Source organism: Pipistrellus kuhlii, unplaced genomic scaffold, assembly GCF_014108245.1.
Source record: "Pipistrellus kuhlii isolate mPipKuh1 unplaced genomic scaffold, mPipKuh1.p scaffold_m20_p_17, whole genome shotgun sequence".
Taxonomy (NCBI): Eukaryota; Metazoa; Chordata; class Mammalia; order Chiroptera; family Vespertilionidae; genus Pipistrellus; species Pipistrellus kuhlii.
Genome location: NW_023425482.1, coordinates 20282917 through 20299352, shown reverse-complemented (window position 1 = coordinate 20299352; position 16436 = coordinate 20282917). Strand labels below are relative to the sequence as shown.

General features: G+C 58.4%; 1 protein-coding gene across 1 annotated transcript in view; it reads right to left on the bottom strand.

Annotated features, from left to right (window-relative positions):
- Positions 1 to 960: 960 nt before the first annotated feature.
- Positions 961 to 16436, bottom strand: part of SMPD3 (sphingomyelin phosphodiesterase 3) — a 77064-nt gene continuing 61588 nt past the window's right edge. The window contains exons 3-9 of the mRNA XM_036441432.2: positions 10049 to 11613; positions 5359 to 5434; positions 5091 to 5246; positions 3893 to 3982; positions 3571 to 3634; positions 1612 to 1774; positions 961 to 1387 (exon numbers count right to left, since the gene is read on the bottom strand). Coding sequence (XP_036297325.1) covers positions 1286 to 1387; positions 1612 to 1774; positions 3571 to 3634; positions 3893 to 3982; positions 5091 to 5246; positions 5359 to 5434; positions 10049 to 11401 — 2004 coding nt within the window. The 5' untranslated portion in view covers positions 11402 to 11613 and the 3' untranslated portion in view covers positions 961 to 1285. The remainder of the gene's footprint in view (positions 1388 to 1611; positions 1775 to 3570; positions 3635 to 3892; positions 3983 to 5090; positions 5247 to 5358; positions 5435 to 10048; positions 11614 to 16436) is intronic.

Genomic DNA, 16436 nt, shown 5'->3' with positions numbered 1-16436 from the left:
CTATAGGCTTTGCCACGCCCAGTGCCTGGGTGCCCGGGGCTGGCCCTGGGCACCTAGTGGCAGAGTGGGCATCTATGTGCCTAGATGCCAACCAGTACCACTCCTCGTCCTGTGCAAGCAGTGGCCCCTGACCTTGCCACCTGCAGCGTGCACACTGGTGGGGGGGGCGGGCAGGTCGTCCTCTGCACGAGGGCCCCAGGGTCACTTGGAGGGGGGGTCTGAGGGACAGAGCTGCCGCCCTCCCCAGAGGCAGGCGGGCAGTTCCTGAGCTCCTCCAGCATATGGAGGAGGACAGTCCCAGGGGAGGATTGGTCCCAAACCAGCAGAGTGTCTGGAGGAGAGACGGGATCAGGCAGAAAGAGGAGGTGTTGGTTTTGGCAGAAGAGAAGCTATACATTTACGGTTTTCAAAATCAGCAGCCCCCTTTCCACTGTGTCGGGAGCTCCCTTCTCCCTGTAGAATGGTGCTCTCCTCAGCCTCCGGCTTCCTCTGAGAACGGGTCCCAGGCCAGGAGGGGCGCCGGTCTCGGGAAGAGCAGCGTTCTCCCTTGCAGTTTGCAGACCTTCTAACGTGAAGGGTTGTTCCTGGGCTTGATTCTTCCTGTTTTTTTTTTTTTTTTTTTTTTTTTTTTTTTTTTTTTTTTTTTTTAATGTAATCGCCCTTGAATGCAAGACCCTGGGAAGAGCCCGGGCTTTGTGGTGACTGGACACAGCCCTCACGTCCCTGCTCAGGAGCCGACCCAGCTGCAGGCAGCGCGCGGGCGGCCCTGTGCCCAGGAATGCTTCTTTGGCTGACTCTGATTGTGTTTGGAGTTTGGCCTTGGGTGAGGCCTGAGCAAGGGGTCTGAGTGACTGTGGTGTGGCACATGACATGCGGGCAGCGAGCGTGCATGCGAGGGTGCGGGCATGCGAGACAACATGGCAGCAGACAGAAAATAATGAAACCCTGGACGAAGCTTGAGAAAAGATACAAAGAGTACAGAAACCCGGTTCTCATACTAACCCACGGGTTACAAACTAGGTTGTGCTGTAGATTTGTAGAAAATCACGTTTTGAAAGAATGGCACTGGTTGGGTAGCTAGGGCTCCTCGAGCTGACCTGACTCCTGTTTGCAGCTGGTGCCCCAGAGGTGCAGGGCAGCGCTGGTTGCAGCTCCCCCAGGGATGACCTCGGCTCCCCCAGCCCCTGCCCTCTCCCTGGCACTGCTGCCGGAGGGGACACGGCCAGAAAGGGGCTTTGGCTCAAAGGACTAGCAGAGGCCAGGCTGCTGTGATGACTTGGCTGGTCTATGCCTCCTCATCCCCCGTAGACACCATCAGCCGCATGGCCACCGGGAGGTGGTCGGTCAGGCCGGACAGCTGAGTGATGAAACTGAACTCTTCCACCTCCTGGAGTTGGGGGAAGAGAAGCATCCTGATTAGACGCAAAGGACGCCATGCAGAGGCCAGGGTGGGTTCTGGGCTGGGGCTGGCGGGTCTTCCTAAGGGCAGAGGGGTGGGAGGATTCCCAGGGCCCCAAAGGTCTCTTGGGCTGGCAGGTCTCACTTTCAGAGGTACAGGGCTCAGGGTCCCCTCCCTCTGGGCATGGCCTGGCTGCCCGACCCCAGACTCACAGCCTTCCAGTCCGGGCACAGCCCCTCCTCTGCGTACAGCATGTAGTCGATGCGCCTGCCGTTGCCCTTCAGCACATCCTTGCGTCCCTTCTGGCCCGCCCCCGAGGTCTTGCTGATGGGGAAGGCGAGGTACTCCCGGCGTCCCTCCTCGCTCTCCAAGACCCTGCGCGTGCAAACAGGAGGCAAGCTGAGCCCCCGCCCCCGCCCAGGCCCCAAGTCCTGAGTGCGGAGCCAGGTTCTCATCCCGAGAGAGGCAGGTCAGACCACACTCCTGTGCTAACAGCTTTCTTCCTTGTGGGCACCAAAAAGGATGGGGGAGAGGGGGGCGGAAACTGAGTCTGAGGCTGCACGTTCCTGACAAACCATCCCGGGATGCCCCATGTCTTCCTCGGGCTGGCCGGCACTCGCTTGCTCTTTCTGAACTGGGAGTTTGGCTGTGGCTACAGCTTGGACCCTGTGCAGCCCAGAGACTGTACCCGAGTCGGGGACAGAACTGCCTGTCCCCTTCTGCATATCAGGGTTCTGCTCTGAGCCAGCAGGGTCCCCTTTGGGGGAACTTGGTCTTTACAGCGAACCTCAGGGACCCTTCTCAGGAAGACCTCAGCACCCCATGACTTGTTTCAGGTTCAGGGGGTAGCAGGTAGCCAGGAAAGCACCCAGGCCCCATCCCAGGACTGGACTCTAGTGTCAGTCTGTCCCTGAGCAGCTGTGCCAAACCTCGGAGCTTCCATTTCCTCTGATACAAGAATGATTGCTGTGGGCCCCGGGACCAGGGGACCAGGAGTGCCAAGAAAGTAATAACGGGATGTGACTATCCTCCTGTTCCTCAGAGGAAGGAAAATGACATGGGTGCTTAAGTGCTAGCCGAGGTTCTCCAGGGAGACCAGGATGCTCCGGTGGGGTGTTAACACCCTGAATCCAGGCCTCCTGACTCCCTGTCTGCCATCTGTCCCGCCAGGTTTCCTGTGGAGTCTGAGCACCCGTGGGGAGGAGCCTTCCTGGGAAGCTGTCTCAGAGGCAGGTGCAGGCCGATGCCAGGGGCAGAGTGGCGGCCACTTAGAGGCCCTGGGTGGGTAGAAGGGGCACCTGGACAGGCACAGCCAGCAAACATGGGTTTCTATAAGGTCGTTATCAGCATTGAGATAATAATACTAATGGCTGCAGAACATTGGTACCTCTCAGAAATATAACCCATTACTGTCCTTTGCTTTTGGTAATTAATTCCAGCATCAGTGATCTGCGAATTACTGATAGTCATTTTTTTAATCATCAGCTCATAAAAAGATAATTTTCTCGGCATAGGATGATGTTTCAAATTTAGTCTGTAATCTAATTAATTGGCTCAAATTAGCTGCAAGGAGCCATTGCCGTGACTGTGCAGTCTCGGGCTGTAAATTATAAATTGGTTCTGCCGCTGGCTTCTCGAACGTGTCCTTTGTGGATGTGTCATTGGGTTCAAGAATGAAGCTTGGTTGCAATGGAGCCGTCTCTACTTTGAAAATAACTGGCTCACTCGTGCGTTAGCTTTGCTTGTATTTTTATTTGCCTAATCGGCGGCGAACAGTTGCTGGGCTCCCTGGAGCAGGTGTCATCCCCGTGGATGACATGGCTTTTTGGCAGCCGTGAGTCTTGCCCTGGAAAATTCTGGTCCCTTTTCCTGTGCTTGGCAGGGCCCCCAGTCAGGCTCCCAAGGCAGACAGGGGTTGGGATTGGGCTGGCTCTTGTAGAGTGAGCCAGGATTGCAGGTGTAGAAAACACCGCCTCAGGACCCCACGCCTACTTTGGGGCTTCTCCGTAAGGCCTCCAGGGCCTCCACCTGCCCCAGCTCTGTCCTTGAGGCTCTCAGGGGCTTCCTTCTCTCCCCTGCCCTGATTATAGCCATCTCCCCACAGCTGAGTCAGGGCTGAGTGCTCAGCCCAGAACCCGGTGCGCCTGGCCCCACCACCGCGGGGCGCTTACTTTTGTAGGTTTTCAGGGGAGCTCACATCCTCATCGTTTATGCCATCCTGGTCCAGCATGGTACCTGGGGACAAGGGGTGAGAGCTGTCACTGCAGGTAGGAGCCAGCCAGCCTCCAGGAGGCATCTGCCGGCCCGGGTGTCCCAAATCCCCCAGCACCAGGGTCTTGGGAGCAAGTCCTGGAGGTCCCTCTAGGAAGCACGTGGAGAGCCCGGGCTTGGTGCAGTGTCAGGTCTCAGCATGGTGGGCTCAGAACCTGGCGGTGCTCCTCGCCTGCCCCAGTTCCCCTCTATCCACATTGCCTGCCCCCAGCGCCAGCTCACCGATTGCCCATGGCTTCTCCTCGCCAGGCCCCAGGCGGCAGGGGTCCTTGTAGCGTGTAAACAGGGAGTGCTGCTGCTCCAACTTGTCGTCTGCAGGGAGTGAGAGAGGCAGGCTCAGAGAGGGAGGTGACCCACCCTGCGTCCAGTTTGTCCTGCTAACTCGTGAAGCTAGAGGGCAGGTCACTGAGTGGACCTGATTGGATGAAACTCCTCCTGACAGCCTCTTCCTATATGTGCTGGGTCCCCACCCTCACTCAGGGGGATCTGAGGAGCACCCAGCGTTCGGAGCTGGTGTCAGGCATGTGACAAATGAGGGGCCCCAGGGCTGCAGTAGGGGGCATGTTACATGGTGGGTACCTTTCGTGTCACAAACCTTTGAGTTGCCACCCTTGGGATGCCTTCCTGGCCGTGAAGAAACAGCCGTCAGCAAGTGAAGGCACTACCCTGTGCACCCTGAGGGTTAGGGCCATGCCGCCCGCCCACCCTCCATTTCTGCTAAGGCTCTGGCCAGAGTGCAAGGAGCTCGGGAGCCCAGGCTTGGGGGAAGCTCAGAGCCGCCCCAGTTCCCAGGAGGTCCCTGGGATGAGCACGGTCATCAGACTCACAGATCAGATATTTAAATCAATTGTTTAACATTTCACCCATGATGAACTTTGAGTCTCATGGTTTAAGGCATGATTTTCAGGGTTCAATTCCCAGTCCCACAACTTCACTGGCTGAGTAACCTTGGACTAGTTACTCCACCTCTCGAGGTCTCAGCTTCCTCTTCCATACCATATGGATGACTACAGTGCCCACTCTTGGGGTGGTTAATGAGACTTAAATGGCACAGTTGGCCCATGACCAACCATTAGAATTATGCCTGTATGCAAAGTAAGGGCTGAATAAAGACTCGGTGAGTGTATTAGCTGACTTGTCCTTAAGTCTGAATTTCGGAGACTCCAAGCCTTCCCTTCACAGGTTCATTGTTAGGGCAACCTTGTCTCCAGCAAGGAGGCTTCTGAGCTTTCGAGGCAGAGTGTGGGTGCTTCTCATTCCAGGATTTCTAGGGGGCAGAGACATCGTAGTCTTGCTAACATCCCACCCACATGCTCACAAGGAGCAGGAAGCTCTTTGAGCTGCCTGTGTTGCTCGCTGTGACTGGAACCCCCACTCTCCCCCAGTAGCCAACCTGAATAAGGGGGGGACCCAGCCTCACCGGAGGAGCAGTTGTCAAAGTTCAGATCTCCACAGACGACGTCAAACGCCACCAGCTCCTCGGGGTTGGCTGTGCTGGACGAGGAGGTAGATTTTCGGAAATCAGCCAGCCATTCCAGAAGCATGTCCAGCTGCTCGCACCGGACGGCGCTGTCTTCTACGGAGCAGAACCACAGAGACCGCGGGGATGACGAAGCTGCAGCCAGGCCCCAGCCAGGCCCCCGGGAAAGACCCTCCACCCCCAACAAGTTTGGGCCGCCAGACCCTACCTTCCGGGGCGTGCAGGTGTGTACAGGTGATGTACCCGACAATTCTTTGGTCCTGAGGTGTGCTTCCCACCTGCACCTGTGGAGGAGGAGGCGAGGTGTCGGTGGGGGAGTCTTAAGTAGTCATTGCTCCGAGCACAAAAGGGCACTGACAACACTGCCCCCCAACGAGGTGAGATCCTTACGGGCCCAGCTCTGTTGGCTTCTGGCTAGACTTGGGCCCAGGTAGGAACAGCATGTGTCCTGTTTCCAGAATCTCCTGGTTAAGTGCGTGAGGCAGATGCATAAAGAAATGGCAGCTCCACTCTCCCCAGACCTCAGTCCACGCCTCCTGTTCATTCCCCTTCACGAGTTGGAGTACCCAGGGGAGGCGTAAGACCGGCAGCACTTCCCCGACTCTGTGCCCAACCGCAGATGACCCTGGCAGGCTGAGCACAGGTTGGCGTAACGATAACAGCATCTCAGTGTACAGCACAACTCGAAATGGCCCCCGTGGTGACCTGCTACAAGCCTGAGCCCTTGTTGGGAGCTGTGGGGAGAGGTGAGGGGCGGTCTTCCCCAGAGCTCAGCTGCTCAAGGCTGGAACGGGTGAGACCCTCCCAGGCCTGCTCCCCAGGACCATCTGTGGGCACCTTTGCTCCAAGGCCTCTGGTTGACTCAGGCTCTTCCTCTCTGGCCTTCTTCTGGCCTGAGCTTCTGCTGTCTGTCCCCAAAGTTCACCCATCTGTTCTTGATTGGGTTTTCAATGATGACAAGACCCTGGGCCCTAGAAACTGTCCCAGGAAGGTGACCATAGAAGCCAGGTCTGCAGGTCATGTAGCAGCCGGATGGTTGCACCTGGCATCCACCAAGAACAGTCCTGCCCATCCTGCAGCTAAGAGTGGCCTGAACTTGCTGCTACCACCACCACGCCTCAGTCCTCTGAGAGTCTCCAACGCTCGCATCTCTGCTGTCAAAGTCAGGTTGGCATTAATCTCCATATGGACTTAGGTGCCATCGCACACCCTTAGCTTTTTGCAGCTCCTCATCCCCTTTCCCAGCCAGATGGAGACACACCTTTTCCCAGTGCCTGGGGCGGGGGGTGGGGGGGGTGGGGGGAGAGAAGAAATATGTCTGTTTACTTGATAATGGGCCATACGGCCTGGGTTTGAAGCTTTTTATAAATTCAGGTTCACTTGCCTGTATTCCAGAGCCAAGCTTCGGTCTAAAATTCCCTGCACCTTTGAAACGGCTCAAGAAATCCCTTACCACTGATGTGTCTGTCCCGTTGCAAAAACACAATCCAGTTTTAAAGCCTTGATGCCCCATGTAAGGCCACACGGTGGCGCTCTCGCCCCTATGTTCCTTGGGCAATGACAAGCCTCTTCCCTTTTCAATAATACTGCTGTGAGCACCCCCTGCTTCATGCTTCTACATCTGTGAGGATTATACTAAAATTATGCCCTAACTGGCCAGGGTCACGAGGCTCTGATGGCTGAGCCCAGTTCAAATCAGTTTGCTGCCCCCTCCCAATTTCTCCTTGAGCTCTGCCCTGCTTCCTGAGCTCCTGGTGACTTGGGCTTTTCGCCAGCTGCCCATTCCACGGCCTTAGAGCATTGTCCCCTCACTCCTTCAGCACTTAGTGCATCTGCCTGTGCTGAGTCCTGGGCAGCGACAGGACAGGTGCAGAAAAGGCACCACTCTGCCCTGCCACTGGAGAGACACAGGCCAAGGCCATCTGCCTCTCCCTCAGCCCTTCCACCAGGCACCTCACTCAGCTGCTCACCCCTTTCCCGCTCGGCCAGCCTGTGAGCGCGCTGAGATCCATTTGATTATGTGCCGGGACTTATTGATTTCTGGCTCGAGTCCTCAGGAGCTGCAGAGGCTTGTGTTTCTCTTGCAAAAACAAACAATCACACTGAGAGGCTCTGCCTCTTAGTACTGGTGGGCTCAGACTGTCAATAGAGGGGCACAGAGTCGGGCTCTAATTGGCGAGGCAAAAGCGAGTCCAGTCCCTTCCTTCTCAGGCCCTCACAGTAGCAGGAAAGGATCGGCGGTGCCACAGGGTCCATGGGGAGGGCAGGGTGGACAGGGAGCCCCCCTGCCAATGAAGGGAGCACTGGCTCCACACAGCAGCATTTTCCCAGCTCCGGACCCCTTTCTGGTCCGGCCTGTCTTCTGAAACCCCATTTGTTTCATTTCTCTACACAGGAAAAACAGCCTCACTCTTGGCAACAGCTGTGTGCTGGGCACAGCCGGCTCCCCCACCCCTCTGAAGGGGTCTGTCTAATGGGACGGACAGGCGACAAGACTGCTGGGGACCAACGCGGAGGAACCCATGAGGGGAAGATGGCTCGTGTGGACGCCAGTTGGGAAAGCTCCACAGAGATGGTGAGGACAAGCTGGGCGGGACCATGACAAGGAGAGCTGGGCCGGAGCGGAGCCAGGTTAGGGCAGAGGGCCCAGGGAAGGCGGAGCTTCTCCCCAAGGCAGGAGGAGAGGGGTACTAGGAATCAGACTGGGACAGGAGAGGGGATGCGTTGGAAGTGAGAGGACAGTCCACAACACACTTAGGTGGATATAGAGGAATGGTGGCCATAATGGGGCAGCTGGGGACATGGGCAGGGGCGGTCCACAGGTATCCGGGAAGTGAAATTAGTTGTCTGCATGGATTGGATGGGCCCAGGGCACAGAGAGGAGTCAAGGTGGGAGGAGGATGGTGGAACCTGGGAGATGATGAATTCTCTTTAGGAGAACCAGGGCAGATGATGAATTCTCTTTAGGAGTAAACGGGACTGTGTCCAAGGGCCGCCAGACACAGAGCTGGGGGTGTAGGGGAGAGCTCTGGGCTTAGACAAGCCTGAGACCCCTCAGCGAGGGTGGAGATGGAGGCCGTGGAGCTGCTTTCCTGGGGCAGGTGTGTGGGCTGGTCGTGGTGACCACTTGGGAATGAAGAGCCCTGGTCAGCGGGATCACGCTGTGGAGGGGGGCTGCTTGCGCTGAGAGCTGGGCAGAGGCAGCAGGCCTGCTGCTGCCAGATTTGCTCCAGTGGGGAGGGAAGTTGCAAACTGGGGTTTCTGTGAAATGTCTTAATTTTTAAATGTTGGCCAAGACAAGAAATATTTTAGTGGTGTGAACCAAATTAAACATGTCTACAGACCGGTTTTAGATCCAGGAGGGAGAGAAAGCATTGGCATTTAACGGATGGGCAGGCAACAGGAGCCTAGCAGGAAGCCCGCAGTGGAGGGGCTGTCTCCAGGACTGGCGGCTGTGCTGGGCGTGGTGGTTGAGGTGCCAGACCAAGGAGGGAATGAGGAGGGGATGTGTGGGCAGGGGGCAGGATCGAGGGGTTCCCTGGCCTCTGAACCACCTGAGTAGGGTGGTGGGAGGGAAAGGGTGTGCTCCCCCCTTTCCCTGAGCCTGACAACATGTCCTCTCCGTCCCCAGAAAGCCACTGAGAGGAACACACATCCATGGAACCAAACACGGATGGACCATATGCCACCATGGGAAGGCGGGCTCTCCTGCGAGAGGAGCACATTCAATGTCAGCATCTCAGGCTGTGAACGGAGAGCCGAGGACTCCAACTCTGGGCCTGCTGAGCCACACGAGAGCCACGGAACACATGGAGGGGTGCCTGGGCCCTGGTGCTGGCCCTGGCTCCAGCCGTCTCCATGCAGACAGCCAGCCTGGGCCTCTCTCCCGACAGGAGAGAGGTGCTTGGCTGACACACAGCACTTTCCTGGACAGGCAGAGCAGTCAGAGCTGAGGCCTGGGGATGACAGCCTCCTACCTGGGCTTCCACATTAGCCACACTGGGTCCCCCTCCCTGCCCTCGTGGACCTCCTTCGAGGGGGAACTGAGACGTCTTGAGGGAAATATGGACAGAACCCAGACAGACCCACAGCAGCTGCTGCCGCTGGGGCAGAAAGCCCTGTTCCGTATCCGCTGGCCAAGCCACGCTTCAGAAAACTCGGGAAGCACCAAGCGCGGCTTTTGGACAGAGAACAAGAAGTCGACACTCGGAGTGCGTCAGGCTCAGGAGAAGATAATGCATAATGACCAAATTACCATGGTCTAACATCTCCGCCAATTGCATCCAAATTAGCAGGAATAATTATGATTCACTTTAATTAGTGACTATGGAAGCGAAGCCTTGGGCTGGTGGGCAGAGCCTGGTGTGACAGCCAGGAGGGGAGAGGGTATCCCGGCCAGTGAGGCTGCTGTGCTAATGGAGCCAGAACCTGCAGCCGTTGGTTTCTGCTGGTCTCCCGTCTTGTGAATGTCTGCTTTGTTACAGACGGGAGCCTCTTCCTCCCTCACCACTCCCATCCCATCATTGCCGGGCCACGTTCACCTCCAGCACCAAGAGACACCCCCCCCCCCGGCCCCCGCCACCCACTCCCCCACCCTGTGAGTGGGCTCCACATCGCCCCCCACTTTACAGATGGGGAAGAGGTGGCTTAGACATCCGAGGGACTTGCCCAAGATCAGCCAGCCAGGTCTGTCATCCCGGAGCCTTCTGGTGGCGGTGCGGAAGGTATTGTCCCCACATTCTTCCCTTGTCCCTGAGTTGGGGGCCCTCTGGTTCGGCTCCATGAAAGGATTTGTCTGCCCGTAGACCTTCCACAGGGCGAGGAACCCCCCGGGCTGCAGCCCACCTCCCACATGGCTCTGGGACCAGCCTGCGTGTGCGCCCAGGCCCTCCTCCTACCTTGAGAAACAGCGCTCCCTTCGAGGCCAGGCTGTCGACGCCCTTCCCGTTGGTGTAACAGTGATAGGCGGCGTCCATGACGGGGTAGCGGCTGGCGAAGAAGAGGCCGCTGTTGAAACACTTGAAGCAGCAGTGGGCCTCGCAGCAGCGGCGGCAGCAGCAGCAGCCTTGGCAGCCGTAGACCCCGACGTCGTACACGATGTGCTCGAAGTAGCCGTGCAGCTGGTGTTTCAACTTGGTGGCCGCCCGCTTGTCGAACACCTCCTGCAGACACAGGAAGTCCAGGTTGGCGGGGAAGAAGGCCGAGATCTCGTGGTCGAAGGCCTCGTCCGGGTGCCGCCGCTTGCGGGCGGCCACCTTCTTCACCACCGAGGCCTTGTGCGCCGGGGCCTTGCCGTGCGTGGCGCCCGGCTCCCCGCTGCCGCCGCTGTCCAGCCCGGCGGCGGCGCGCGCCTTCACCAGCGACTCCTTGGAAGCAGAGCGGCTGCCCAGGCTCCCCGAGTCCCCGTCCCGCCGACTGTGGTTGGGCGTCTGGCCCCGCGGGCCCCCCGCGGCAGCCCCGTCCCTGGCCTGGCCCCCCGCGGCGGCGGCGGCGGCGGAAGGGTCGTCGGCCTCGGGGTGCCGGCCGCCCTCCTCGCCAGCGATGCGCACGATGCAGGCGTTCTCCGGGCCGCCGCAGTCCATGGGGTCCCCGGAGGCGGGGCCGTTGGCAGCCTCGTCGCTGGGGTGACGCCCGCTGTTGCCCTTGTAGTCCACGGAGGCCGTCCTCTTAATGCTCCCAGGGACGGGGCGGGCCGTGCCATCGCCCTGCGGCGACACCAGGCTGCTGAAGCTGGCCGCGCTGATGGAGGTGTTGGTGGGCGAGTCGATGTAGATTTTTATCTGGGGCCGGCTGGCCCCATTGCGGATTCGGTGCCCGATCTCTTTGGCCCGCACCTGGGTCTTATACACGTTGTTGTGCCTGGCCAGCGACTCGGGGAGGAGGCAGACGTTGGCGGTGGCAAAGCAGAAGCTTTTGCCGGGACCCGTGCCCTTCCATTCGCGGAGTAGGGCCCCCCCGCCCGCCGGGCCCTTGTCCTCCAGCCGGGAGTAGACGTAGGGCCTGCGGGCACACTGCAGCGGGCACCAGAAGAGGAAGCCAAGGAACGCGAAGGGCAGCGAGGCGACCAGGAAGCCCAGGTAGATGGGCATGAAGAGCACGAGGCAGAGCAGCTGGTTCTTCTGGCAGGGCGCTGGCGTGAACAAGGCCAGGAGCTGGTCCAGCAGCCAGTAGCATGGGAAGATGAGGTACCAGGACACGGCGTGCAGGGCAGACAGACAGCTATTGGAAAAGGGGGTCGTGTACAAAACCATCGCAGCTCACTGGGTGCCGCGGCCGGCCCTACTACATGGTGTCCGTGGCGACGCAGGCACGTTCCTGGGTGGGGTGGGTGCGTGGGGGGCGGCAGGAGGAGGGGTCACGTCCTGGTAAGATGTGACTTGGGATGGTTGGTGGCCAGTGTTGGCTGGCCGGTCATGGTTCACCTCAGTGGGCCATGCGAGGCCACCGAGGCCTGCTGGAGCGCCTGCGACACAGAGAGAAGAGGGCTTTTGTTAGTTTTTAGGGGAGCAGACTGGGTGCTGGGGCTGTTGGCCCTGTTTATCCCATTCCTGCTTCCTCTGGCATGAGAAGGACCGTTCCCAGGGCCAGACAGGAGCTAGCTGCTCACATAGGGTATGTGTGTTAGGTTTTCTTGGCATAAACAGCTTGGTGACATGACTGTCTCTGGCTGACCAGCTTGATTAAAAAAAAAAAAAAAAAAAAAAAATATATATATATATATATATATATATATATATATATATATATATATATATATTTTTTTTTACAGAGAGGAAGAGAGAGGGATAGAGAGTTAGAAACATTGATGACAGAATCATCGATCAGCTGCCTCTTGCACACCCCCTACTGGGGATGTGCCTGCAACTAAGGTACATGCTCTTGACCGGAATCGAACCTGGGACCCTTGAGTCCGAAGGCTGACGCTCTATCCACTGAGCCAAACCGGTTTTGGCTGACCATCTCGATTTTATAACCTAATTGCTTGAAATCTGGCCCAGGATTTCAGAGGGGCCCAGCTTTGTGGGTGCTGAGTAGGCAGGGTGGGGATCCTGGAGGGTGCCAGGACCTGACACTGGCCCAGAGCAGCTGGGGTGAGCCTGAGGGGAGCCTCACTGAGTGGCCCACAAATCAGAATGAAGAGGGAACAAACCACAGAGAAATGTGACTGGAGTCCTGGGGTGGAGGGCTGTGTGGCTGGCAGGACCCCCGAGAGAAGGCTCCCCCACAGGCAGGATCTCAGCCTTCAGCATCAGAGCACTCTGCATTCCACTCCCGCTGACCCCCAGCAAAAATCCCCACCTGACAGGGTCCAGGCACAGCCTGGACGTTACTAACATCCAGAATGATCAGAGTTCCCAGGTTCCCAGGGACCCTAATGGTCCCTGCAACTTTGGAGAAGATCCCTGAGGCCTTGAGCGTCTGGCCCAAGCTTCTCTTTTAAGCTCCCAAGACACAGCTCCTGGGCCCGGCAGAGGCCCAGAGCTGCCGGAATGAGTCTCCCCTGGTCCCTGTCCCAGAGCTGACTCCAGTGCTCTGCCCGGGGGAGGCTGCCAGGTGCATTTATTGTGCTGAGTGTGACATCTATACAGACAAGAATGTGGGGACCCCCAGTGATCAGGCTGTGCTGAAGCTTGTCGGACCATAACTCAGAGTTTTCATCACTAGATCAGCAGAGGGGGGGCGTGCCCAACTTCTGCCCTGGCTCCACTGGGAGGTGGGATCTGTCCGTATTGCCATCCCTCCTGGCTTCCCCAGGCGGGCTTGTCTGTCCCGAGGGGCACGGTCACATTGAGTGAGGACTCGAGCTTGGTGAGCCCTGGCTGTGAGGGCAGTTCTGGAGGAAGGCTCTGGGAGGAGGAGAGGGTCTGTACTGTCCATGCCGCATCGCCCTGTAAGCACACTGGCCCATGGTCCTCAGATTAGAGGTGAACGTGGCCTCGCTTGTGAAGGCTTCCTGAGTGAAAGTCCCTCTGATCTCCGAGTGGCTCGTCCCCAACGCTGGCGAATCAGGGTTGGTGTTTGGTTTTAGCTGGGACAGGCCTGAGGGTGGAGGGGGGGGTGGTGGTGGTGCAGAAGGTGTGTCTCTCTATTCAGCTGTCCAGTGTCCTCACTCCTGCTCTGGCCCTAGAAACCCTCTGGGCAGGTTCTGCCCCAGCCTTGCCTGTAGTGACAGTAAATGGCCAGGCCTGAGCGCCCTGCCTCCCCTGGGCTGGTCATCGGAGTGTTTGTGGCCCCCACTCAGGTATCATTGGGTTAGGTGGCCCAGGGAGCCATGCCGGCCACCATGGCAGCCCTCTAAGATGAGGCAGATCTGAGCGTCCCAGCCCTTCCCGCCTCCATCCTAACCCTCGGCGGCTGCCCCGGGTCCCCTGCCCAGAGCCCCGCCTCTGCCTGCCGCCCTTCAGCAGTGCCCTGGCCAGAGGGAGCCTCCGGGTGCTGCCCGCCTGCCTTCCCCCCCCCCCCCCCACAGCCCCTGCATGTACCCCGGGCGCTGCTGACGCAGTTGGCACAAAAGGGCTTGCCACCAGCGGAGCTGGTTTCTGAAGCTCTGTGGTTATTTTGTCTCCGTGAAATGAAAGGAGGGCAAACAAACAACAGCGCATTAATTAGGCTGATCTATACTTTCCCCACGAAAGAGGAGAGTGAGCGTTAAATACTGGAGGCTGGCACCCTCTCCGAGAACGCCGGAGTCTTCGCAGGGGTGGCGGGGCAGGACGTGGGCACACAGGCACCCAGCCTGCACCCCTGTCTGGGCCCCTGCTCTTGCCTATGCTCCGTCTCCGTCTTCCTGTCCTCCATGCTTTGGTCCTCTGCGTGCCCGTCCTGGGGCTGCACCGTGGCCGAGGGAAGTCCACCCTGGGTATCGGGTGGGGCTGACAGATCCCTCCATGGCCATGTGTGCTGAGCTGTCACAGCTCCACCCCACAGGCTGGGTTCTTTCAGATTCCTGTTTTATAGCCGACAATGACCCCTAGGTTTATCCCTTGGGGATCCTGGAGTGTGGCTTCCAGGGTTGCTCGGGATGCCCTCAGCCTAACACTTCCGTCTCCAATTCTGGGCTGGGGTCCCAGTGTGGGGGGATATACAGTGCTCACCAGAGGGCAATCTCTCTATAACTGGAAACCCCCAGACGCACCCCTTTCCCCTCGTCCCTGCCCCATTGCTGCACGCTCAGCTTGGGCTCCCATCCACTAAGATGGCTGGCCCTGGTTCCTCCCCCATTCCCCAGCCCTTGTTGCACCTCCCCTGAGGTTGGCCCGGGTGCCCTGTTTACTCTCCAGCCTGTGGATTCAGTAGTTGGAAGGCGGTACCAGCTGGTCTGGGCACGGGTGTGGGGGCAGCCTGAGCCCACCTGCTGAGCTCCCAGGCCCCCGACTGACCCGAAGGGCCTTCCGGTCCTCAGAGATGCTGTCCACCCTGTTTAGGTTGGAGCCCCTGACCATCGCTAACCTGTTCCACTTCCTGCAGCAAGATCTGACCGGGCCGTGGAGCCAGGATGGACGGTGGAAGTGGAGAACACCATAGTTTGCAGATGGACAGGTGGAAGGGGAACTGGCTGAGGGAGGTTTGGGAGCCCAGATGATGCTAAATTTAGAAGGGAGAGGAAAAGTGCTTGGTTTAGGACATGGGCAGGGCCCGGGAGGTCACGGGCCCAGCCGCTCTGGGGCAGGCCTGGGGCAATGACAGCAAGCAGCTCCACACCGTATTGCTCCTGTGGGGCTACTGATGACCTGCAGTGACCTGTCAGCACTGAGACACCTTGTTGCTAACCTGTGGCCTGCAGCCACCAGAGCGTGGGAAGGAGGTTTGTGGACTGTTCAGCAGACTCCCGGGCCCAGCAGCCAGTAGCAATGGCAAAGAAGCTGCTCTAGCATCCCCTGGGGAGGGCATCCTCAGGAAAGGGGCCTGTTTGGGTGTTGACGGAGGGGAAGGTGGGGCCCCAACAGCCTTCGTGGGCAAGCTGCAGTGGACAGGACCTCTGCTCCTATATGCCTAGCATCACTGCACCAAGACAGCGTTCCTTTTCCCATCTCCCTGGGAGATGGGCCTGGCATGCATCCTGGTGCATAGACTTGCTGCAGAGGCCAGAGGGTCCTCGGTGGGTGCTGACTTGAGTTTGAATGTCTTTTGCAGGGGAAAGTGAGCAAACGCTCAGCTCTGCCGGCCCCTCTGACGAAGCCTGCATCATCTTTTGGGATCTCTGAGCCTCGGGGAACTTCTGGGAAGTTGATGAGGGTCAGGAGCTTCCTCGTGTGAGGCTAGGATGGGGCCTGTCCCTCCTTCCTGGCCCTTCCACCTGGTCCTCATGGAGCCTTCCATCGAGCATCAGGGCGGGCAGTCCTGGTGCAGAGGGACCTCCTCCCATCCTCCTTGCATCCACAGGCTCAGGTCTAGCAGGAGCTGGGCCATGCCCGAGGTTTCCGCAGGAAAGGCCGAGAGGATCGCTCCAATCCAATTACTAGAATGTGCTCACATTGGCTGGCAGCCCCGAGATGGGGCCGGCCCATTTCTGCCTGGATGCCTGCAGGGGAGGGGTTGGCATGGCAACGTGAGCTCAGAGCTGCTGAAACTTGAAGTCAAATCGTAGCTGGGAGGACGGAATGACTGAGAGGAGCCTTTCTGAGTGATGGGCATCAGACAAATCCAGGTTAGTCCCTGCAAGCCGCATCCCTGAAGCAGAACTGGGGTGTGGCACGGCATGTGGGCCATAGTGGGATTCCCGCCAACACAGCTGTGGGAGTCAAATGCCTGTCTAGAGCCAAAGCACCCTCCCCTTCCTTGAAGCCCTCCCTCACTTCCCTACCCCTCCTACATACAGTCCCACAGTCCCTCTAATCAGACATGTGTCTGTTTGCACATCAGGACATCCCCCTACCCTCACCCCTACCCCCCAGCCTTGGAGCTTCCAGTGGAGTCTCAGGCACCAACACAGGCCCTAGTCCTCGCCTGCTCCACCTCTCTGGTTGGGCAGGCCCACTTTTGTCAGCCCCACTCCAATCCAAGGGGAGGGCAGTGAGCTACACCAGGCCAATCAGCACCACAGCCCCCTAACCTCAAACTGAATAGTCACATGACCCAAGCTCTCCTTGGACCCCTCAGCATTTTCTCTGAGATGGAAGCACTAAGAACCTGAAGCTTCTGGAGCCTTCCTTGAGAGGGAAAAGCATTAGGGCTGGAAGGAGAGAAGCCAAGTTATGGTGACATCTTTGAACTCCCTGTGCCTGAAGTCTTGTTAACTAGAAAGTCTAGTTAACAAGTCAACACATTACCCTCTTATTGGCTCTA